This window comes from Choloepus didactylus, chromosome 13 (assembly GCF_015220235.1).
Source record: "Choloepus didactylus isolate mChoDid1 chromosome 13, mChoDid1.pri, whole genome shotgun sequence".
In the NCBI taxonomy this organism is placed as follows: domain Eukaryota; kingdom Metazoa; phylum Chordata; class Mammalia; order Pilosa; family Megalonychidae; genus Choloepus; species Choloepus didactylus.
Window position 1 is genome coordinate 82978009 of NC_051319.1, and position 24727 is coordinate 83002735.

Here is a 24727-nt window from a genome sequence, read left to right on the forward strand (position 1 = left end):
CATTGCCTTGATATGCCTTCATTTGAACATTTTCTTGACCTCAAAACAGTCAAGAAATTGTTTAAGGCAACCTACTTAGTGGTATTTGCTTTGGGCAGCCTAAGAAACTAAAACACCTATCCAGTGAGTTTACTTTTTCAATTCTATAATTTCTACTTGGTTGTTTTTTATGTCTTCTATTTCTTTGCTGAGGTTATCATTTGTTTCAAGAGTGTTCATAATTGCTTTTGAAGTATTTTATGATGGCTGTTTTAAAATCCTTGTTAGATCATTCTAATTTCTGAGTCATGTTGGCATCTGTAAATTATCTTTTCTAATTCAAGCTGTGATGTCCCTGAGTTTGGGTATGATTAGTAATTTTCTATTATATCCTAGACATTTTGGGTATTAAGTTTTGAGTCTTTGGGTCCTATTTAACCTTCTTTTTAAATATACAGTCACTCCTTTTGGGTTTAGCATGCGGGTTCTGGCCTATTTTTTTTTTTTTTAATCTTCATTTTATTGAGATATATTCACATACCACGCAGTCATACAAAACAAATCGTACTTTCGATTGTTTACAGTACCATTACATAGTGGTACATTCATCACCCAAATCAATCCCTGACACCTTCATTAGCACACACACAAAAATAACAATAATAATTAGAGTGAAAAAGAGCAATTGAAGTAAAAAAGAACACTGGGTACCTTTGTCTGTTTGTTTCCTTCCCCTATTTTTCTACTCATCCATCCATAAACTAGACAAAGTGGAGTGTGGTCCTTATGGCTTTCCCAATCCCATTGTCACCCCTCATAAGCTACATTTTTATACAACTGTCTTCGAGATTCATGGGTTCTGGGTTGTAGTTTGATAGTTTCAGGTATCCACCACCAGCTACCCCAATTCTTTAGAACCTAAAAAGGGTTGTCTAAAGTGTGCATAAGAGTGCCCACCAGAGTGACCTCTCAGCTCCTTTTGGAATCTCTCTGCCACTGAAGCTTATTTCATTTCCTTTCACATCCCCCTTTTGGTCAAGAAGATGTTCTCCGTCCCACGATGCCAGGTCTACATTCCTCCCCAGGAGTCGTATTCCACGTTGCCAGGGAGATTCACTCCCCTGGGTGTCTGATCCCACGTAGGGGGGAGGGCAGTGATTTCACCTTTCAAGTTGGCTTAGCTAGAGAGACAGGCTAGCCTATTTTTGTGGGCTATGACAGCAATAACTGTTTTTCAGAGACTTTGCTATTTTGGTCTGCTTCCTTTGTGTGCTACTCAGAGGCCAATCTGAAAACCTGGGCAATATTCCACACTGTAGTTCAGTTGTTGGTTACTGTGTTAATTCAGGTCAGTTTCTTACGTGGGTCACTAGAGATTCTGCCCAGGACTTCATATTCAACATTTATTTCTCTATCTCCCTCATCTCTAAAATTCTCCTCCCATTCTGTAGTTGAAAGAGGAAAGAACATCACCTGTCTCCATAGGCAATGGGAATGAAAATCCAGGCTCCTTTCTTGGGATCCACTAACACCACTTTGGTGGTGGAAGTACTGCCTCACTGCCACCAATATGGGAGTAGAAGCACAGAATCCTCACTGACCCCTACTGATATTATACCAATGGGGAAGACGGAGTGCTGCCTCACACCACCTTGTTGCCAGTACACAGGAAGTAAAAGGACAGGCTTACTATTCACCTCCATTTACATCACTTCAGCAGGAGGTGGTACCCTTTTTAGGTTTTAATGCATTGGAATAGCTAGAAGTAAATACCTGAACTATCAAACTGCAACCCCATAGCCTTGACTCTTGAAGATGATTGTAGCTTACAAGGGGTGACAGTGTGATTGTGAAAGCCTTGTGGATCACACTCCCTTTATCCAGTGTATGGATGGATGAGTATAAAAATGGGACAAAAAACTAAATGAAAAATAGGGTGGGATGGGGGGGTGATTTGGGTGTTCTTTTTTACTTTTATTTTTTATGCTTATTTTCACTTTTTCTGGTACAAGGAAAATGTTCAAAAACCAGATTGGGGTGATGAATGCACAACAATACGATGGCACTGTGAACAACTGATTGTACACTTTGGATGACTGTATGGTATGTGAATATATCTCAATAAAATTGAATTAAAAAAAAAACACTACCTTGGTGCTTCAAGGTAGGGGATAAAAGTTCAAGTTCCCTGCTTTGCCTCCGCTGACACCACCCTAAGTGGGTAAAGCAGCTTGCCACCACAGGTGGGGAAGTGGAAATCCAGGCTCCACCATCAGTCTCTGCTACCACCCCCCCAGTGAGGGAAGCCTAGACTAGGCTCTTACCAATGGGCAGGTGATGGAGGTGTAGGCTCTCCCATTTGAAACCTACCACTTAGGCAGGAGGTGGAAATTCAAGCCACCTGCTTGTCACTCACTGACATCACCTTGGTTGAGAAAGCAGAACACTGCCTGTTCTGGTTTGCTAATGCTGCCAGTATGCAAAATACCAGAAATGGGTTAGCTTTTATAAAGGGGTTTATTTGGTTACAAAGTTACAGTCTTAAGGCCATAAAGTGTCCAAGGTAAGGCATCAACAATAGGCTACCTTCACTGGATAAAGGCCATTGGTGTCCAGAAAACCTCTGTTAGCTCAGAAGGCATGTGGCTGGCATCTGCTTGCTCCCAGGGTGCATTTCAAAATGGCATTCTCCAAAATGTCAGCATCAGCTTCCAACGGCCATCTTCAAAATGTCTCTCAGCTGCAGCTGCTCTGAGTTCCTTCTGTTTGTCAGCTCTTTCATATGGCTCCAGTAATTTAATTAAGACCCACTCTGAATGGGTAGGGTACACCTCCATGAAAATTATCCAAAGGTCTTGCCCACAGTTGACTGAATCACATCTCCATGGAAACACTCAATCAATAGGCTCCAACCTAATCAACATTAATAAGTCTGCCCCCACAAGATTTAATTAAAGAACATGGCACTTTGGGGGACATAATACATCTAAACCGGCACACTGCCTAACACCACTAAGTTGTCACTGGGAGGTGGTACAAATGTAGGCTCACCACCTGGCTTCTGCTGACACTACCCTGGTGGAGGAATACACTTTTTATTGCCAGGAGGGAGACTGAAGTCCAGACTCCCCACTCAACTTCCACTGGCACTATGGGTGGAGGGAGTGAGGTTCCCATGGTCTTTGACTCAAGTAGGGTGAGTATTATCAAAAAGGTTTCTGTCTGTTAGGCCATACTTTTCCTGGTCCTTTGTCTAGAAAGACCAGGATTTTGTTAGGGTTTTTGTTCGTTTATTTGTTTGTTTGCTTGTTTAATTGCACCTGTTGGCATTACCAGGTTACAGGCTTCTCCAGTGCCTAGTCTGGAATACATAGAGGGCAGAAAGAAAACCAAGGAAACTCACTGCCACATCATTCCCCAAGTCTCAAGATTCCTAGCCAGTCTGTCTTCCTTCCACCTTTCAGAGTCTTTCTAGTTGTTTTTTGTATTACATCCAGGGTTTTTAGTAGTACTTTGCAGGAGAAATAAGGAGAAATGAGTCTATCCCAATCTGTCCAGAATTAGCAGCTCAGGAAGGCCATATTTTTAAATGGAGCAATTTGTAAGATACAGGTAAACAATAGCTGACAATAAAAAATAAAGCACCAAGCAATCTGTATGGCAACAGAGGGATAAATGGATCAGACCCAACAATTAAAGCCAAATCCGCTGGGGAATACAGGGCTTTTCCCAAGAAGCAAGGGGCTCTGGGAAGATACTAAGGTACCACTGGATACAACAGAATTGATGCTCTTCTAGAAAAAAAGACACATCCAGAAAAACCCCAATTGACAGGATACGGCACAATATTTATCAGTATTGTCTTTATAAACAGCAAAAGCACTATTCCTGTACTTGTAAGCCACTATACAAGCTGGGTTTAAAGACTGATAAACAAAAGTATGATGGCATCTGTGGCAAGGAGCTCCAGACTTGTAAGAAACTACCCAGCCTACTTCAAGTCCATTGAATTGCCATTCCGAGAGCCAGCTCTGAAAGCACACTGACACTGAGCTGGGTCAGCCTGGATGAACTTCAAATCAAGGCAGGAGAAGTATCACAAGACCCAGTACTGAATGAAGGAGCTAACAATCTAAGCATTAGGGAAATAAAGAAAGAGGGTACACAGCCACACCTCAAAAGTGGGCAGCTGACTCAAATGAGCTGCTACAGGCATCTTGCATTTGGGTATTGGTACTGAGATCTCCCTTTGCAAGGGGAAGTTATTTTTAATTGCCAAAAAAAAAAAAAAAAAAAGGAAAAAAAAACAGCAACCAAAAACTTTAAAATAATCTCTTGCTTTTTCATTTTTTAAATCTTTTGATAACTGTTCATTCTTTTCTACACTAACTGAATAATGGGGAAAAAATAAACAAAAATATCATTCTTTATACTTATTTTAACGGTCCCTAGATTGTTACAGCAGTCAAATCTATTCCTGAATTGTAATGGCTATCTCCAGATTCTGAGATGCTGATCCATGTGTGTATAACCTGATCAATCCCTGGAACTTTGGGTATCTGTGTGACACCTGAAACTCTGAGCTAGAACTCGGCAGATATGAATGTCTGTATTAGCACATACAGCAACTGTTAAAAAAGCTGAAAAGGATTCCAGACTTCAACTAGAGATACAAATGAAGCAGATGTGGTTAGGACTAGGACAAATAGGGTCAAAGGGTAAAGGACAATACTGACTGCGTTTTAAAACTTCAAATTCCATGTGAGAACACGGGGAAGACATATTTAGTACAGTTTGTTCAAATACCATAATTACACGGAACTTTGACTAGGAAGTGAGATCTGGTAGGTTTGCATAGGTTAGTGTGAAATAGCGACACATCCCAAAATAATTTGGACAGAGAAACATATATATGCGGGGCCCCCCTGAGGAGCTGGCAGAAAATGCAGGTGTTGGACTTCCTCACCTGGATTGTTGCTGATGGTCTCACAAACATTGAGGACTGGCGGTTTGATGTGCCGAGCCCTCTATCACGGGACTTGCCCTTATGAAGCTCGTCGCTGCAAAGGAGAGGCTAAACATGCTTATAATTGTGTCTAAGAGTCTCTCCCTGAGTACCTCCTTGTTGCTCAGATGTGGCCCTCTCTAGCTAAGCCAACTCGGCAGGTAAACTCATTGCCCTCCCCACTATGTGGGACCTGACTCCCAGGGGTGTAAATCTCCCTGGCAACACAGGATATGACTCCCAGGGATGAATCTGGACCCAGCATCATGGGATTGAGAACATCTTCTTGACCAAAAGGGGGATGTGAAATGAAACAAAATAAAGTTTCAGTGGCTGAGAGATTCCAAATGGAGTTGAGAGGTCACTCTGGTGGGCACTCTTACACACTATATAGATAAGCCTTTTTAGGTTTTAAGGTATTGGAACAGCTAGAAGTGAATACCTGAAACTACCAAACTCCAACACAGTAGCCCTGACTCTTGAAGACAATTGTATAACAATGTAGCTTACAAGGGGTGACAGTGTGATTGTGAAAGCTTTGTGGATCGCACTACCTTTATCCAGTGTATGGATGGATGAGCATAAAAATGGGGACAAAAACTAAATGAAAAATAGGGTAGGAGGGAAAGATGATTTGGGTGTTCTTTTTTACTTTTATTTTTTATTCTTATTTTCATTTTTTCTGGTACAAGGAAAATGTTCAAAAAATAGATTAGGGTGATGAATGCACAACTATATGATGATACTGTGAACAACTGATTGTACACTTTGGATGACTGTACGGTATGTGGATATATCTCAATAAAATTGAATTTAAAAAAAAATGTCATTCCCTGAGGAAAGAAAATCCAATTAAGCTCCCAAAAAGAGAGCAAAGAGAAGGGGTAGAGTAGGCCTTCCATCTCCAGAGAAGATACAGGACAGGGGCTGATTTTTATTTTCCCATCAGCACCATGGAGCCCATGGTGAGGGGAAAGTGAAGGGTTAGTAAGTGGGAATGAGCCCAACCCCTGGCCAGAGGAACACCAATCTCTGCCCCAGGCATCTAGGCATGTGCTGTGCTGTGCTGTGCTGCTCTGCTCTGCTCTCCTCTCCTTCACCAGGTAGAGGATTTGCTTTTCCTCAGCCCCCTCAGCTAATGCACCATTGGCAGTATGGACTTTAGAGCATCATCTTCCTTCTTCCATTGCTATCTCCCTTCCCACACTACATACACTCTCCATGCCAGCAGGTGTTAATTTGGTAAGATGAGTAAAGACATGGAGACTTGGCTTATTTATTAACACATCTTAATTAGGTCAACAGCAGCCTCTAAAGCAAAAAAGGTTCATTTGTTTCAGAAATACTTAGCTCTGAATTATTTGAAGGACCTAAGGTTTCCTCGACTAACACACAAACTATAAAGACCTGATGCTGCCCCTCCAAGATAGTGCTAGAATTTTGGGGCAAGTTAGAGAGGTAAACAAAGACCAAGGGGACTATGAGGAGGAGAAGGGGAAGCAACTCAGAGGGAAAGGTCTCCAAGGTGGCTACTGGAAACGGTTCTTTCAAAGACTGACAGGAGTCAATTGGAAATGCAAACGAATTATTTGTGACATTCTCTGCCCATTACATGAACTCATCCTCCACCTAAGAGTAAGATTTTCTTTTCTGTTATGCGTCTGTACCAATGAGCCCTCCCAGACCATAGGAACATTGCCAAGGGGTTATAAACCCTCTGCCTGCTGTGATCCTGCCCCTTTTCCCTTTCCATTCTCTAGGCTTGCAGAGAAGTTTAGAGCTAAAAGAAACCTCAGCCATCCTCTCGTCTCAACCCCACGTTCTAAATTCCAGTAACCAAAGGCTCAGAAAAAGGAATTAATTTGCTTCCGGTTCAAAGGCAAGGACAAGCACCAAGGCATCTCCCTTCCTGGCCAAGTAATCCTGTCCTTTTGGAATGAGCCTGTCTAATCTGACAAAAATGAGGAGATATGAGTTTTAATCCCTATTCTTCCCCTCATGTCTATTCCACCTCTGCTCTGTACCTCAATTTCCCCAAACATGTAATGGAAAGTTAGAGTCTAACCTTAACTATGACAGAAATGCCCCCAGCATTATTTTTTTTTTTTTTTAAGGCTATTTGTGGTCTTTATTTTTCTCACTCTGTGTGAATATTCATGTTTTGCTGCAGAAATAATGATATGTTCAATAGAGGGTGCCCTGCCAAGGGTGTGGTATAGAATACAGCATGTGCATCACACTACCTTTGTGAAATCCGAAACATCTTGAGGTCTGGCCTGAGGGTTTCAGATCAGGGAACTGGGTCTGTGTATTGAAGAGTTGGGGAAGGCATTCCAGGTGCAGGGAGTGGCTTGAGCATAGGTTGCGAGGCTTGAACAGAGGCGGGAGGCAGGCAAATGCAGGTCCTCAGGGGACGAGGACGAGAAGCCTGCACTCCAGGGCAGGTACGGGTGGGAGCAGAGGCTGGACAGCAGCGTGGGACTGATGACAGGCTGTGCTGAATGTCTCACTGGCCCTCCCATCTCAAGAGTCATCACTTTCATTGGAGGTGGCTCAAGACAGGCTCTATTCTCCTTTCCTCCCAGGGCAACAGGAGCTGGGCCTTGTGGCTTTACTGTTCATTGCTGCCTTGGAAGCACTGAGAGCACTGGTTCTGGAGTCCCAGATCCTGAGTTTGTAACCTGCTGCTCCTGATTCTGCCCTGGGTGTGTGAACTTAGACAGGCCTCAGCTTCCCCATCTGCAAAATGTGATCGGGGCCTCCAAGGCACCTCTGAGCCCTCGCATTCTGTAGTCTGGAGGGCTTTAAAAGAGGAGTCGTTCCCCATGCTTGTTCACAGTACTGAGTAGCTGCAGGTATAATTCACCCCTTCTCGGTAGTTGGACCTGGAGAGCACAAGCCCTGTCCAGGGGCACTGGGCCTCGGCGTTTGCAGTGGGCCGTCGTCTTTGGCAGAGCCCGGGGCCTCTCACCTGCCCCTCTCTTTCCCACAGTGGCGGCTGGACCTCGTGGAAGCCCCTGTGGATGGGCGGCTATGTCCCAGCATTATTTTTTTATTTTTTTTATTATTATTTTTTTTTCTTATCTTCATTTTATTGAGATATATTCACATATCACGCAATCGTACAAAACAAATTGTACTTTCGATTGTTCACAGTACCATTACATAGTTGTACATTCATCACCTAAATCAATCCCTGACACCTTCATTAGCACACACACAAAAATAACAAGAATAATAATTAGAGTGAAAAAGAGCAATTGAAGTAAAAAAGAACACTGGGTGCCTTTGTCTGTTTGTTTCCTTCCCCTATTTTTCTACTCATCCATCCATAAACTAGACAAAGCGGAGTGTGGTCCTTATGGCTTTCCCAATCCCATTATCACCCCTCATAAGCTACATTTTTATACAACTGTCTTCGAGATTCATGGGTTCTGGGTTGTAGTTTGATAGTTTCAAGTATCCACCACCAGCTACCTCAATTCTTTAGAACCTAAAAAGGGTTGTCTATATTGTGTGTAAGAGTGCCCACCAGAGTGACCTCTCGGCTCCTTTTGGAATCTCTCTGCTACTGAAGCTTATTTCATTTCCTTTCACATCCCCCTTTTGGTCAAGAAGATGTTCTCTGTCCCACGATGCCAGGTCTACATTCCTTCCCAGGAGTCATATTCTATGTTGCCGGGGAGATTCACTCCCCTAGATGTCTGATCCCACGTAGGGGGGAGGGCAGTGATTTCACCTTTCAAGTTGGCTTAGCTAGAGAGACAGGGCCACATCTGAGCAACAAAGAGGCATTCGGGAGGAGGCTCTTAGGCACAATTATAGGGAGGCCTAGCCTCTCCTTTACAGCAACCGTCTTCCCAAGGGTAAAACCTATGGTAGAGGGCTCAACCCATCAAACCACCAGTCCCCTATGTCTGTGGTCATGTTAGCAACCATCCAGGTGGGGTAGGTGAATACCCCTGCATTCTCCACCAGCTCCTCAAGGGGGCACTACATCTTTTTTTCCTTGTTACTCTTTTTTTTTTTTTACCTTTCCCTTCTTTTTTAAATCAACTGTATGAAAAAAAAGTTAAAAAGAAAACAAACATACAATAAAAAGAACATTTCAAAGAGACCACAACAAATGAGTAAGAAAAAGACAACTAACCTAAGGTAACTGCTTAACTTCCAACATGTTCCTACTTTACCCCAAGAAAGTTACATAATATAGCAACATTTCTGTGAACTTGCTCCTACTATATCCATCAGAAATTAACAGACCATAGTCATTCCTGGGCATCCCCAGAACGTTATATGGCTTATCTGCTCTTCTTGGATTATTGTTTCCCCTTCCTTAATTGCTCTCTATCGCTAGTTCCCCTACATTTGACATTATAAACCATTTGTTTTACATTTTCAAAGTTCACATTAGTAGTAGCATATAATATTTCTCTTTTTGTGCCTGGCTTATTTCGCTCAGCATTATGTCTTCAAGGTTCATCCATGTTGTCATATGTTTCACGAGATCGTTCCTTCTTACTGCCGTGTAGTATTCCATCGTGTGTATATACCACGTTTTATTTATCCACTCATCTGTTGAAGGACATTTGGGTTGTTTCCATCTCTTGGCAATTGTGAATAATGCTGCTATGAACATTGGCGTGCAGATATCTGTTCATGTCACTCCTTTCCGATCTTCTGGGTATATACCGAGAAGTGCAATCGCTGTATCGAATGGTAACTTTATATCTAGTTTTCTAAGGAACTGCCAGACTGACTTCCAGAGTGGCTGAACCATTATACAGTCCCACCAACAATGAATAAGAGTTCCAATTTCTCCACACCCCTCCAGCATTTGTAGTTTCCTGTTTGTTTAATGGCAGCCATTCTAATCAGTGTTAGATGGTATCTCATTGTGGTCTTAATTTGCATCTCTCTAATAGCTAGTGAAGCTGAACATTTTTTCATGTGTTTCTTGGCCATTTGTATTTCCTCTTCAGAGAACTGTCTTTTCATATCTTTTGCCCATTTTATAATTGGTCTGCCTGTACTATTGTCATTGAGTTGCAGGATTTCTTTATATATGCAAGATATCAGTCTTTTGTCAGATACATGGCTTCCAAAAATTTTTTCCCATTGAGTTGGCTGCCTCTTTACCTTTTTGAGAAATTTCTTTGAGGTGCAGAAACTTCTAAGCTTGAGGAGTTCCCATTTATCTATTTTTTCTTTTGTTGCTTGTGCTTCGGGTGTAAAGTCTAGGAAATGGTCGCCTAATACAAGGTCTTGAAGATGTTTTCCTACATTATCTTCTAGGAGTTTTATGATACTTTCTTTTATATTGAGATCTTTCGTCCATTTTGAGTTAATTTTTGTGTAGGGGGTGAGGTAGGGGTCCTCTTTCATTCTTTTGGATATGGATATCCAACTCTCCCAGCCCCATTTGTTGAAAAGACCATTATGACTCAGTTCAGTGACTTTGGGGGCCTTATCAAAGATCACTCGGCCATAGATCTGAGGGTCTATCTCTGAATTCTCAATTCGATTCCATTGATCTATATGTCTATGTTTGTGCCAGTACCATGCTGTTTTGGCAACTGTGGCTTTATAATAAGCTTCAAAGTCAGGGAGTGTAAGTCCTCCCACTTCGTTTTTTCTTTTTTAGAGTATTTTTAACAATACGAGGCATCTTCACTTTCCAAATAAATTTGATAACAAGCTTTTCCGAGTCTGCAAAGTAGGTTGTTGGAATTTTGATTGGGATTGCATTGAATCTGTAGATGAGTTTGGGTAGAATTGACATCTCAATGACATTTAGCCTTCATATCCATGAACATGGAATATTTTTCCATCTTTTAAGGTCCCCTTCTATTTCTTTTAGTAGAGTTATGTAGTTTTCTTTGTATAGGTCTTTTACATCTTTGGTTAAGTTTATTCCTAGGTACTTGATTTTTTTAGTCGCTATTGAAAACGGTATCTTTTTCTTGAGTGTCTCTTCAGTTTGTTCATTTCTAGCATATAGAAACATTACTGACTTATGTGCATTAATCTTGTATCCCGCTACTTTGCTAAATTTGTTTATTAGCTCTAGTAGCTGTATCGTCGATTTCTCAGGGTTTTCTAGATACAAGATCATATCGTCTGCAAACAATGACAGTTTTAGTTCTTCTTTTCCAATTTGGATGCCTTTTATTTCTTTGTCTTGCCGGATTGCCCTGGCTAGCACTTCCAGCACAATGTTGAATAACAGTGGTGACAGCGGGCATCTTTGTCTTGTTCCTGATCTTAGAGGGAAGGCTTTCAGTCTCTCACCATTGAGTACTATGCTGGCTGTGGGTTTTTCATATATGCTCTTTATTATGTTGAGGAAGTTTCCTTCAATTCCTACCTTTTGAAGTGTTTTTATCAAAAAGAGATGTTGGATTTTGTCAAATGCTTTTTCAGCATCTATTGAGATGATCATTTGATTTTTCCCTTTTGACTTGTTAATGTGTTGTAATACATTGATTGATTTTCTTATGTTGAACCATCCTTCCATGCCTGCAATGAACCCCACTTGGTTATGGTGTACGATTTTTTTAATGTGTCTTTGGATTCGATTTGCAAGTATTTTGTTGAGGATTTTTGCATCTATATTCATTAGGGAGATTGGCCAGTAGTTTTTCTTTTTTGTAGCATCTTTCCCTGGTTTTGGTATTAGATTGATGTTAGCTTCATAAAATGAGTTAGGCAGTGTTCCATTTTCTTCAATGTTTTGAAAGAGTTTGAGTAAGACTGGTGTCAGTTCTTTCTAGAAAGTTTGGTAGAATTCCCCTGTGAAGCCATCTGGCCCTGGGCATTTATTTGTGGGAAGATTTTTGATGACTGATTGGATCTCTTTGCTTGTGATGGGTTGGTTGAGGTTTTCTATTTCTTCTCTGGTCAGTCTAGGTTGTTCATATGTTTCTAGGAAATTGTCTATTTCTTCTACATTATCCAGTTTGTTGCCATACGGTTGTTCATAATATCCTCTTATAATTTTTTTAATTTCTTCAGGATCTGCAGTTATGTCACCTTTTTCATTCATTATTTTGTTTATATGGGTCTTCTCTCTTTTTGATTTTGTCAGTCTAGCTAGGGGCTTGTCAATCTTGTTGATCTTCTGAAAGAACCAACTTTTGGTGATATTTATCCTCTCTATTGTTTTTTTGTTCTCTATGTCATTGATTTCTGCTTTAATCCTTGTTATTTCTTTTCTTCTACTTGGCTTAGGATTGGTTTGCTGTTCATTTTCTAGCTTCTTCAGTTGATCCATTAGTTCTTTGATTTTGGCTCTTTCTTCCTTTTTAATATATGCGTTTAGTGCTATAAATTTCCCCCTCAGCACTGCTTTTGCTGCATCCCATAGGTTTTGGTATGTTGTGTTCTCATTTTCATTCATCTCTACATATTTAGCAATTTCTCTTGCTATTTCTTGTTTAACTCACTGATTGTTTAGTAGTGTGTTGTTTAACCTCCAGGTATTTGTGAATTTTCTAAGTCTCTGATGGTTATTGACTTCTAATTCTATTCCATTGCGGTCAGAGAATGTGCTTTGAATAATTTCAATCTTTTTAAATTTATTGAGGCTTGTTTTATGTCCCAGCATATGATCTATTCTGGAGAAAGTTCCATGAGCACTAGAAAAGTATGTGTATCCTGGTGATTTGGGATGTAACGTCCTGTATATGTCTGTTAAATCTAATTCATTTATCAGATTGTTTAGGTTTTCAATTTCCTTATTGGTCTTCTGTCTGGTTGATCTATCTATAGGAGAGAGTGATGTGTTGAAGTCTCCCACAATTATTGTGGAAACATCAATTGCTTCCTTTAGTTTTGCCAGCGTTTCTCTCATGTATTTTGTGGCACCTTGATTGGGTGCATAGACATTTGCGATTGTTATTTCTTCTTGCTGAATTGCCCCTTTTATTACTATGTAGTGGCCTTCTTTGTCTCTCAAAACATCCCTGCATTTGAAGTCTATTTTATCTGAGATTAATATTGCTACACCTGCTTTCTTTTGGCTGTAGCTTGCATGAAATATTTTTTTCCATCCTTTCACTTTCAGTTTCTTTGTGTCCCTGTGTCTAAGATGAGTCTCTTGTATGCAACATATTGATGGTTCATTTTTTTTGATCCATTGTGCGAATCTATATCTTTTAATTGGGGAGTTTAATCCATTTACATTCAACGTTATAACCGTGAAGGCATTTCTTGAATCAGCCATCTTATCCTTTGGTTTATGTTTGTCATATTTTTCCCCTTTCTCTATTAATATCCTTTATTGTACCCATACCGAATCTCTTTAGTACTGAACCTTTCTCCAAGTCTCTCTGTCCTTTCTTTGTTTCTCTGCCTGTAGGGCTCTCTTTAGTATCTCCAGTAGGGCAGGTCTCTTGTTAGCAAATTCTCTCAGCATTTGTTTCTCTGTGAAAAATTTAAGCTCTCCCTCAAATTTGAAGGAGAGCTTTCCTGGATAAAGTATTCTTGGCTGGAAATTTTTCTCACTCAGAATTTTAAATATATCATGCCAATGCCTTCTCGCCTCCATGGTGGCTGCTGAGAAGTCACTACTTAGTCTTATGCTGTTTCCTTTGTATGTGGTGAATTGCTTTTCTCTTGCTGCTTTCACAACTTGCTCCTTCTCTTCCGTGTTTGACAGTGTGATCAGAATATGTCTCAGAGTGGGTTTATTTGGATTTATTCTATTTGGAGTTCGCTGAGCATTTATGATTTGTGTATTTATGTTGTTTAGAAGATTTGGGAAGTTTTCCCCAACAATTTCTTTGAATACTCTTCCTAGACCTTTACCCTTTTCTTCCCCTTCTGGAACACCAATGAGTCTTATATTCGGACGTTTCATATTATCTATCATATCCCTGAGGTCCATTTCGATTTTTTCAATTTTTTTCCCCATTCTTTCTTTTATGCTTTCATTTTCCATTCTGTCACCTTCCAGGTCACTGATTCGTTGTTCAACTTCCTCTAGTCTTGTACTATGAGTGTCCAGAATCTTTTTAATTTGGTCAACAGTTTCTTTAATTTCCATAAGATCATCCATTTTTTTATTTAGTCTTGCAATGTCTTCTTTATGCTCTTCTAGGGTCTTCTTGATTTCCTTTGTATCCCGTACTATGGTCTCATTGTTCATCTTTAGTTCTTTGAGTAGCTGCTCTAGGTGCTGTGTCTCTTCTGATCTTTTGATTTGGGTGCTTGGGCTTGGGTTATCCATATCGTCTGGTTTTTTCATATGCTTTAGAATTTTCTGTTGTTTTTGGCCTCTTGGCATTTGCTTAACTTGTTACGGTTCTTTTAGGATTTGTAAACCAATTGAAGTCCTTATCTCTAATTTATCAGATCTACAGCTTCGTGGAGTACACTTTCTCTAACTAACCAGCAGGTGGCGTCCACGAGCCCCCTGTTCTCCACAAGCAAGTTCTCCCCTGCTTAGCCTTTTTGGTGAGTGGGGGAGTGAGTCTTGTGGGGTCCAATTGGTGTACCAAGCTTCTGTGTGTAGTTGGTGTTGCCTGCCCTGTATATGGGGTGTTTTTCTGAGCAGTCAGGGAGGGGGGGTGGCTCTAACAATCAAATCTCCCTGGTGATCCTAGAGTTTTAAAGCTGCTGCAATAGTCTAAACCTTCAGTTCAGTCCTGCCACAGTTTGTCTCTGGCACTGACCCACAAGTCCTTGGTATTGGTGTATGGCTCCTGAGACCTGCGAGTGGGCCCCTCTTCCAGGCTGTGCACCGCGGAACCTCTGTTGAGGGATGACTGTGCTATGTCACAGGTGCGTACCGTCCCCCCAGGACAGTTCTGGGCTGCTGGGCTGTGTAGGGAGGCTCCCAGTCTGCTGAAATGATGACTGAATGCGGCTTTGTTAATTCACACTGCTACACCTTCCCAACTCTGGGACAATCAGCTGAGGTTGCAGGGAAGGCTAATGTCCAAGCCCAGTTTTGTGGTGTGTGCCTGTTATTTGAAGCACTTCCGTCACACTGGGTTGTGTGGGGCAGCTCTGGGCTATGGGGCTGGCGATGGGCAGGACTGTTTCCTGTCTACCAGGATGATGGCTGTGAGTGGACACCCCCTTGTCTTGGGAAGTTGTGGAGTTCAGTGAATTTTCTCAGCCACTGAATTATTGCCTTTTGTCTCAGAGCTGTCTTAGTTCTGCTCTTGACTTGACCTGCCCAAATTGCAAGTCTTTGAAGCTTTCTGTATTGGGCTTCTTAGAGTAATTGTTTTAGAAAAAGAAAAAAGGATTAAAAAAAAAAAAAAGGACCCTCCTCAGAGATCTAATGGGTTATTGAAATGCTAAGAGACAAAGTAATTACGGCCATTAAGGAAAGGTCCACAGGGCAGAGAGATCAGCTTTTCTTCGGGATTTGCATATGAGCCTCAGGGCCTGAGCTCTGCCCTTCCCCTTTCTATGTTCACCAGAACTCCAAAAATCCTCCACTTTTTTTTTTTTAATCATCATTTTATTGAGATATATTCACATACCACGCAGTCATACAAAACAAATCGTACTTTCGATTGTTTACAGTACCATTACATAGTTGTACCTTCATCACCTAAATCAATCCCTGACACCTTCATTAGCACACACACAAAAATAACAAGAATAATAATTAGAGTGAAAAAGAGCAATTGAAGTAAAAAAGAACACTGGGTACCTTTGTTTGTTTCCTTCCCCTATTTTTCTACTCATCCATCCATAAACTAGACAAAGTGGAGTGTGGTCCGTATGGCTTTCCCAATCCCATTGACACCCCTCATAAGCTACATTTTTATACAACTGTCTTCGAGATTCATGGGTTCTGGGTTGTAGTTTGATAGTTTCAGGTATCCACCACCAGCTACCCCAATTCTTTACAATCTAAAAAGGGTTGTCTAAAGTGTGCGTAAGAGTGCCCACCAGAGTGACCTCTCGGCTCGTTTTGGAATCTCTCTGCCACTGAAGCTTATTTCATTTCCTTTCACATCCCCCTTTTGGTCAAGAAGATGTTCTCCGTCCCACGATGCCGGGTCTACATTCCTCCCCGGGAGTCATATTCCACGTTGCCAGGGAGATTCACTCCCCTGGGTGTCTGATCCCACGTAGGGGGGAGAGCAGTGATTTCACCTTTCAAGTTGGCTTAGCTAGAGAGACAGGGCCACATCTGAGCAACAAAGAGGCATTCGGGAGGAGGCTCTTAGGCACAACCACAGGGAGGCCTAGCCTCTCCTTTGCAGCAACCGTCTTCCCAAGGGTTAAACTTATGGTAGAGGGCTCAACCCATCAAACCACCAGTCCCCTGCATTCTCCACAGGCTCCTCAAGGGGGCACTACATCATTTTTTTTCCTTGTTTTTCTTTCTTTTTTTTTTTTTTAACTTTCCCTTCTTTTTTAAATCAACTGTATGAAAAAAAAAGTTAAAAAGAAAACAAACATACAATAAAAGAACATTTCAAAGAGACCATAACAAGGGGGTAAGAAAAAGACAACTAACCTAAGATATCTGCTTAACTTCCACCATGTTCCTACTTTTCCCCAAGAAAGTTACATAATATAGCAACCTTTCTGTGAACTTGTTCCTACTATATCCATCAGAAATTAACAGATAATAGTCATTTCTGGGCATACCCAGAACATTAAATAGCTTATCTGTTCTTCTTGGAATATTGTTCCCCCTTCCTTAATTGCTCTCTACTGCTAGGTTCCCCTACATTCTACATTATAAACCATTTGTTTTACATTTTTCAAAGTTCACATTAGTGGTAGCATATAATATTTCTCTTTTTGTGCCTGGCTTATTTCACTCAGCATTATGTCTTCAAGGTTCATCCATGTTGTCATATGTTCACGAGATCGTTCCTTCTTACTGACGCGTAGTATTCCGTCGTGTGTATATACCACATTTTATTTATCCACTCATCTGTTGAAGGACATTTGGGTTGTTTCCATCTCTTGGCAATTGTGAATAATGCTGCTATGAACACTGGCGTGCAGATATCTGTTCGTGTCACTGCTTTCCGATCTTCCGGGTATATACCGAGAAGTGCAATCGCTGGATCGAATGGTAGCTCTATATCTAGTTTTCTAAGGAACTGCCAGACTGACTTCCAGAGTGGCTGAACCATTATACAGTCCCACCAACAATGAATAAGAGTTCCAATTTCTCCACATCCCCTCCAGCATTTGTAGTTTCCTGTTTGTTTAATGGCAGCCATTCTAACCGGTGTTAGATGGTATCTCATTGTGGTCTTAATTTGCATCTCTCTAATAGCTAGTGAAGCTGAACATTTTTTCATGTGTTTCTTGGCCATTTGTATTTCCTCTTCAGAGAACTGTCTTTTCATATCTTTTGCCCATTTTATAATTGGGCCGACTGTACTATTGTCATTGAGTTGTAGGATTTCTTTATATATGCAAGATATCAGTCTTTTGTCAGATACATGGTTTCCAAAAATTTTTTCCCATTGAGTTGGCTGCCTCTTTACCTTTTTGAGAAATTCCTTTGAGGTGCAGAAACTTCTAAGCTTGAGGAGTTCCCATTTATCTATTTTCTCTTTTGTTGCTTGTGCTTTGGGTGTAAAGTCTAGGAAGTGGCCTCCTAATACAAGGTCTTGAAGATGTTTTCCTACATTATCTTCTAGGAGTTTTATGGTACTTTCTTTTATATTGAGATCTTTGGTCCATTTTGAGTTAATTTTTGTGTAGGGGGTGAGGTAGGGGTCCTCTTTCATTCTTTTGGATATGGATATCCAACTCTCCCAGCCCCATTTGTTGAAAAGACCATTATGGCTCAGTTCGGTGACTTTGGGGGCCTTATCAAAGATCAGTCGGCCATAGATCTGAGGGTCTATCTCTGAATTCTCAATTCGATTCCATTGATCTATATGTCTATCTTTGTGCCAGTACCATGCTGTTTTGGCAACTGTGGCTTCATAATATGCTTCAAAGTCAGGGAGTGTAAGTCCTCCCACTTCGTTTTTCTTTTTTAGAGTGTCTTTAGCAATTCGAGGCATCTTCACTTTCCAAATAAATTTGATAACTAGCTTTTCCAAGTCTGCAAAGTAGGTTGTTGGAATTTCGATTGGGAATGCATTGAATCTGTAGATGAGTTTGGGTAGAATTGACATCTTAATGACATCTTAATGACATTTAGCCTTCCTATCCATGAACATGGAATATTTTTCCATCTTTTAAGGTCCCCTTCTATTTCTTTTAGTAAAGTTATGTAGTTTTCTTTGTATAGGTCTTTTACATCTTTGGTTAAGTTTATTCCTAGGTACTTGATTTTTTTAGTTGCTATTGAAAATGGTATCTTTTTCTTGAGTGTCTCTTCAGTTTGTTCATTTCTAGCATATAGAAACATTACTGACTTATGTGCATTAATCTTGTATCCCGCTACTTTGCTAAATTTGTTTATTAGCTCTAGTAGCTGTATCGTCGATTTCTCAGAGAATGTGCTTTGAGTAATTTCAATCTTTTTAAATTTATTGAGGCTTGTTTTATGTCCCAGCATATGATCTATTCTGGAGAAAGTTCCGTGAGCACTAGAAAAGTATGTGTATCCTGGTGATTTGGGATGTAATGTCCTGTAGATGTCTGTTAAATCTAATTCATTTATCAGATTGTTTAGGTTTTCAATTTCCTTATTGGTCTTCTGTCTGGTTGATCTATCTATAGGAGAGAGTGATGTGTTGAAGTCTCCCACAATTATTGTGGAAACATCAATTGCTTCCTTTACTTTTGCCAGTGTTTCTCTCATGTATTTTGTGGCACCTTGATTGGGTGCATAGACATTTGCGATTGTTATTTCTTCTTGCTGAATTGCCCCTTTTATTAGTATGTAGTGGCCTTCTTTCTCTCTCAAAACATCCCTGCATTTGAAGTCTATTTTATCTGAGATTAATATTGCTACACCTGCTTTCTTTTGGCTGTAGCTTGCATGAAATATTTTTTTCCATCCTTTCACTTTCAGTTTCTTTGTGTCCCTGTGTCTAAGATGAGTCTCTTGTATGCAACATATTGATGGTTCATTTTTTTTGATCCATTCTGCGAATCTATATCTTTTAATTGGGGAGTTTAATCCATTTACATTCAACGTTAAAACCATGAAGGCATTTCTTGAATCGGCCATCTTATCCTTTGGTTTATGTTTGCCATATTTTTCCCCTCTCTCTATTAATATCCTTTATTGTACCCATACCGAATCTCTTTAGTACTGAACCTTTCTCCAAGTCTCTCTGTCCTGTCTTTGTTTCTCTGTCTGTAGGGCTCCCTTTAGTATCTCCAGTAGGGCAGGTCTCTTGTTAGCAAATTCTCTCAGCATCTGTTTGTCTGTGAAAAATTTAAGCTCTCCCTCAAATTTGAAGGAGAGCTTTGCTGGATAAAGTATTCTTGGCTGGAAATTTTTCTCACTCAGAATTTTAAATATATCGTGCCACTGCCTTCTTGCCTCCATGGTGGCTGCTGAGTAGTCACTACTTAGTCTTATGCTGTTTCCTTTGTATGTGGTGAATTGCTTTTCTCTTGCTGCTTTCAGAACTTGCTCCTTCTCTTCTGTGTTTGACAGTGTGATCAGTATATGTCTCGGAGTGGTTTTAAAAAATCCTCCACTTTTATTTTGGAGTTTTTCGTGTTGTTTTTTTTCTATGCCTGTCTCCTCTCTGCTGGGCTGGCTGCTGTCAGATTCTCTGGTGTCTGGTCTCAGTCTATCTATGGTTGGAGTCTGGATCAGTAGAATGAGTTTCGGATAAGGGCTGCCACTGCAGTGCTCCCTTCTCGTTCCCGGAGCTGACAGCCCCTCCTCCCACGGGACTGAGTCCGGCAGGGAGGGGTGCGGGTCCCCTGGCCACAAAAACTTACAGATTTCGCTGATCTCAGCAGTTCCATGTTTTCATGAGTGCTGTATAAAGTATGCCCAAAGTCAGATTGCTCTGTGGTGTCCAGTCCATGCAGTTCCTGGCTTTCTACCTACTTTCCTGGAGGAGTAACTAAAACATACAGCTCACCAGTCCGCCACCTTGCCCCGCCTCTGGTGGGCACTCTCAGCAGCATTATTTTTAAAAGGAGTCTATAAAGGGCTTCTTATTTGATATTAACTGTTCTTTAAATTATCGCCCATTAATATTGTTATTATTATACCATGTTTATTACAAAAGCTTCAGGAAAAAGTGATTACCTTTTCTGCAAAAACAACAAGGCCATCTTACAGGTTTATATTAACTCCCTGAAAAGAACATAACACACCTTGTCTTCCTTTGAACTCTCCATCACTGCTCCCTCCTTGAATTTTGCCAGTGCACTCTTGAGGTCCTGAGATGTATAAGTGTTGCTCTTGATGTCCAGCCTGTCAAAAGAGAAGCTGAGAGTCAGGAGGGAGGCAGTATCTTCCCCAAAGAAGAAAAGACCCTGGGTGACTGGCACCCTAAGAGGAGCTAGGCCAGGCAGCTTTAACCCTGAGTACACTACCTGGCTTTAGCCTTTGTTTAGAGAGAAGTCCAACAGGGTGCCCTTAACTTGAAGTTGGGGGAGGAAAGACACAATTAAAGATGGAGTCATTTCATGAGAAAGGAAGAAAAGGCTTGGGTCAGACAGAAGCCTACCATGAACAGAGAGCTCTCAGCCAGTCACTCAGGCAGAAACAAGCCTGGAATGTCCATGCAATGCTGCTGCCTCAGCACAAGCTAGGGCAGGACTTTGGGGAGGGCAGTGGGCACAGACACATGGAGTAACACACACCTTATTTAAATATTCTTCTAGAAAGGGAACAGCAGGGTCCTTAAGTGCCCCAATGTGTGCCTCAGGCCTAGACTCAAAGCCAGACACTTCTCACAGCCAACTTCCAAGGGGAGAATGGATAGGAAAGGAAGTGACATGTTGGTAATCTCAGGAACCTGCCAAAGACTAAAAAACAGTATCCCCACAAAGACTCCTGGAGCTAATCCAAGCCAAAGCTATTCATCTTGACTGGCGAGAAGGCATCCATCAGGGGCCAGGTTTTGCCGCCAGTACTCATTTCAATTCAGTTACAGAGTTAAGAACGAGGATGATGCAGACAAAGGGAAGTGTGGAGTATGGACTGTGTGTGCTTTGCAAGACTTTCCACCTATGAAGGAACTAAGGATAACCCAGGAGATTTCAGAGGTGGGGAAGGAAGGAGCTACTGGCCTACTCTACTTCAGGCAGGATGAGCATAAGTCTGATAATCGAAACCCTAGGACGCCTCAACTCTCAAGAGGGAATAACTCTCCAGGCTTTTCTTACTTAGTCACTGACTAGAGACCCTTTAGGACCCTGGGGAAAGAGTGTCTTCTCTAAACTTCAGTCCTCCTAATCTAATTATTAATAGATAAACACTCCCATTTATTGAACACTTAACCACGTGTCGGGCTCTGTGTTAATTCTTTAAAAGTAATATTTCGGGAGGCGGGGCAAGATGGCAGACTGGTGAGGTGTATGTTTTAGTTACTCCTCCAGGAAAGTAGGTAGAAAGCCAGGAACTGCGTGGACTGGACACCACAGAGCAATCTGACTTTGCGCATACTTCATACAACACTCATGAAAATGTCGAACTGCTGAGATCAGCAAAATCTGTAAGTTTTTGCGGCCAGGGGACCCGCGCCCCTCCCTGCCAGGCTCAGTCCTGTGGGAGGAGGGGCTGTCAGCTCCGGGAAAGAGAAGGGAGAACTGCAGTGGCAGCCCTTATCGGAAACTCATTCTATTGATTCAAACTCCAACCATAGACAGACTGAGAACAGACACCAGAGAATCTGAGAGCAGCCAGCCCAGCAGAGAGGAGACAGACATAGAAAAAAAACAGCATGAAAAACTCCAAAACAAAAGCGGAGGATTTTTGGAGTTATGGTGAACATAGAAAGGGGAAGGGCAGAGCTGAGGCCTTGAGGCTCATATGCAAATCCCAAAGAAAAGCTGATTTCTCTGTCCTGTGGACCTTTCCTTAATGGCCCTAATTGCTTTTTCTCTTAGCATTTCAATAACCCATTAGATCTGTGAGGAGGGCCCTTTTTCTTTAATCCTTTTTTCTTTTTCTAAAACAATTACTCTAAGAAGTCCAATACAGAAAGCTTCAAAGACTTGCAATCTGGGCAGGTCAAGACACGAGCAGAACTAAGAGAGCTCTGAGACAAAAGGCAATAATCCAGTGGCAGAGAAAATTCACTAAACACCACAACTTCCCAAGAAAAGGGGGGTGTCTGCTCACAGCCATCATCCTGGTGGACAGGAAACACTCCTGCCCATCGCCAGCCCCATAGCCCAGAGCTGCCCCACACAACCCAGTGTGACGGAAGTGCTTCAAATAACAGGCACACACCACAAAACTGGGCGTGGACATTAGCCTTTCCTGCAACCTCAGCTGATTGTCCCAGAGTTGGGAAGGTGGAGCAGTGTGAATTCACAAAGCCCCATTCAGACATCATTTCAGCAGACCGGGAGCCTCCCTACACAGACCAGCAGCCCAGAACCGCCCTGGGGGGACGGTACTCACCTGTGACATAGCACAGTCATCCCTCAACAGAGGACCAGGGGGTGCACGGCCTGGAAGAGGGACCCACTCGCAGTTTCAGGAGCCATACACCAATAACAAGGACTTGTGGGTCAGTGGCAGAGACAAACTGTGGCAGGACTGAACTGAAGGATTAGACTATTGCAGCAGCTTTAAAACTCCAGGATCACCAGTGAGATATGATTGTTAGAGCCACCCCTCCCTCCCTGACTGCCCAGAAACACGCCCCATATACAGGGCGGGCAACACCAACTACACACAGAAGCTTGGTACACCAATTGGACCCCACAAGACTCACTCCCCCACTCACCACAAAGGCAAAGCAGGGGAGAACTTGCTTGTGGAGAACAGGGGGCTCGTGGACGCCACCTGCTGGTTAGTTAGAGAAAGTGTACTCCATGAAGCTGTAGATCTGATAAATTAGAGATAAGGACTTCAATTGGTCTACAAATCCTAAAAGAACCCTAACAAGTTAAGCAAATGCCAAGAGGCCAAAAACAACAGAAAATTCTAAAGCATATGAAAAAAACAGACGATATGGATAACCCAAGCCCAAGCACCCAAATCAAAAGACCAGAAGAGACACACCTAGAGCAGCTACTCAAAGAACTAAAGATGAACAATGAGACCCTAGTACGGGATACAAAGGATATCAAGAAGACCCTAGAAGAGCATAAAGAAGACATTGGAAGACTAAATAAAAAATAGATGATCTTAAAGAAATTAAAGAAACTGTTGACCAAATTAAAAAGATTCTGGACACTCATAGTACAAGACTAGAGGATGTTGAACAACGAATCAGTGACTTGGAAGATGACAGAATGGAAAATGAAAGCATAAAAGAAATAATGGGGAAAAAAACTGAAAAAATTGACACAGACCTCAGGTATATGATAGATAATATAAAACGTCCAAATATAAGACTCACTGGTGTTCCAGAAGGTGAAGAAAAGGGTAAAGGTCTAGGAAGAGTATTCAAAGAAATTGTTGGGGAAAACTTCCCAAATCTTCTAAACAACATAAATACACAAATCATAAACGCTCAGCGAACTCCAAATAGAATAAATCCAAATAAACCCACTCCGAGACATATTCTGATCATGCTGTCAAACACAGAAGAGGAACAAGTTCTGAAAGCAGCAAGAGAAAAGCAATTCACCACATACAAAGGAAACAGCATAAGACTAAGTAGTGACTACTCAGCAGCCACCATGGAGGCGACAAGGCAGTGGCATGATATATTTAAAATTCTGAGTGAGAAAAATTTCCAGCCAAGAATACTTTACCCAGGAAAGCTCTCCTTCAAATTTGAGGGAGAGCTTAAATTTTTCACACACAAACAAATGCTGAGAGAATTTGCTAACAAGAGACCTGCCCTACTGGAGATACTAAAGGGAGCCCTACAGGCAGAGAAACAAAGAAAGGACAGAGAGAGACTTGGAGAAAGGTTCAGTACTAAAGAGATTCAGTATGGGTACAATAAAGGATATTAAGAGAGAGAGGGGAAAAATATATATGACAAACATAAACCAAAGGAAGATGGCTGATTCAAGAAATGCCTTCACGGTTATAACGTTGAATGGAAATGGATTAAACTCCCCAATTAAAAGATACAGATTCGCAGAATGGATCAAAAAAAAATGAACCATCAATATGTTGCATACAAGAGACTCATCTTAGACACAGAGACACAAAGAAATTGAAAGTGAAAGGATGGAAAAAAATATTTCATGCAAGCTACAGCCAAAAGAAAGCAGGTGTAGCAATATTAATCTCAGATAAAATAGACTTTAAATGCAGGGATTCTTTGAGAGACAAAGAACGCCACTACATACTAATAAAAGGGGCAATTCAACAAGAAGAAATAACAATCGTAATCTCTATGCACCCAATCAAGGTGCCACAAATTACATGAGAGAAACACTGGCAAAACTAAAGGAAGTAATTGATGATTCCACAATAATTGTGGGAGACTTCAACACATCACTCTCTCCTATAGATAGATCAACCAGACAGAAGACCAATAAGGAAATTGAAAACCTAAACAATCTGATAAATGAATTAGATTTAACAGACATATACAGGACATTACATCCCAAATCACCAGGATACACATACTTTTCTAGTGCTCACAGAACTTTCTCCAGAATAGATCATATGCTGGGACATAAAACAAGACTCAATAAAATTAAAAAAAATTGAAATTATTCAAAGCACATTCTCTGACCACA

At 41.3% G+C, this 24727-nt stretch overlaps 1 protein-coding gene across 4 annotated transcripts in view; it reads right to left on the minus strand.

The window, feature by feature from the left end:
* SIL1 (SIL1 nucleotide exchange factor) overlaps positions 1-24727 on the minus strand; it is a 324181-nt gene that overhangs the window by 107263 nt on the left and 192191 nt on the right. For all 4 annotated transcript variants that reach the window (XM_037801498.1, XM_037801499.1, XM_037801500.1 and 1 more), the window contains one exon: positions 20219-20318. In XM_037801498.1, the coding sequence (XP_037657426.1) occupies positions 20219-20318 (100 nt within the window). The remainder of the gene's footprint in view (positions 1-20218; positions 20319-24727) is intronic.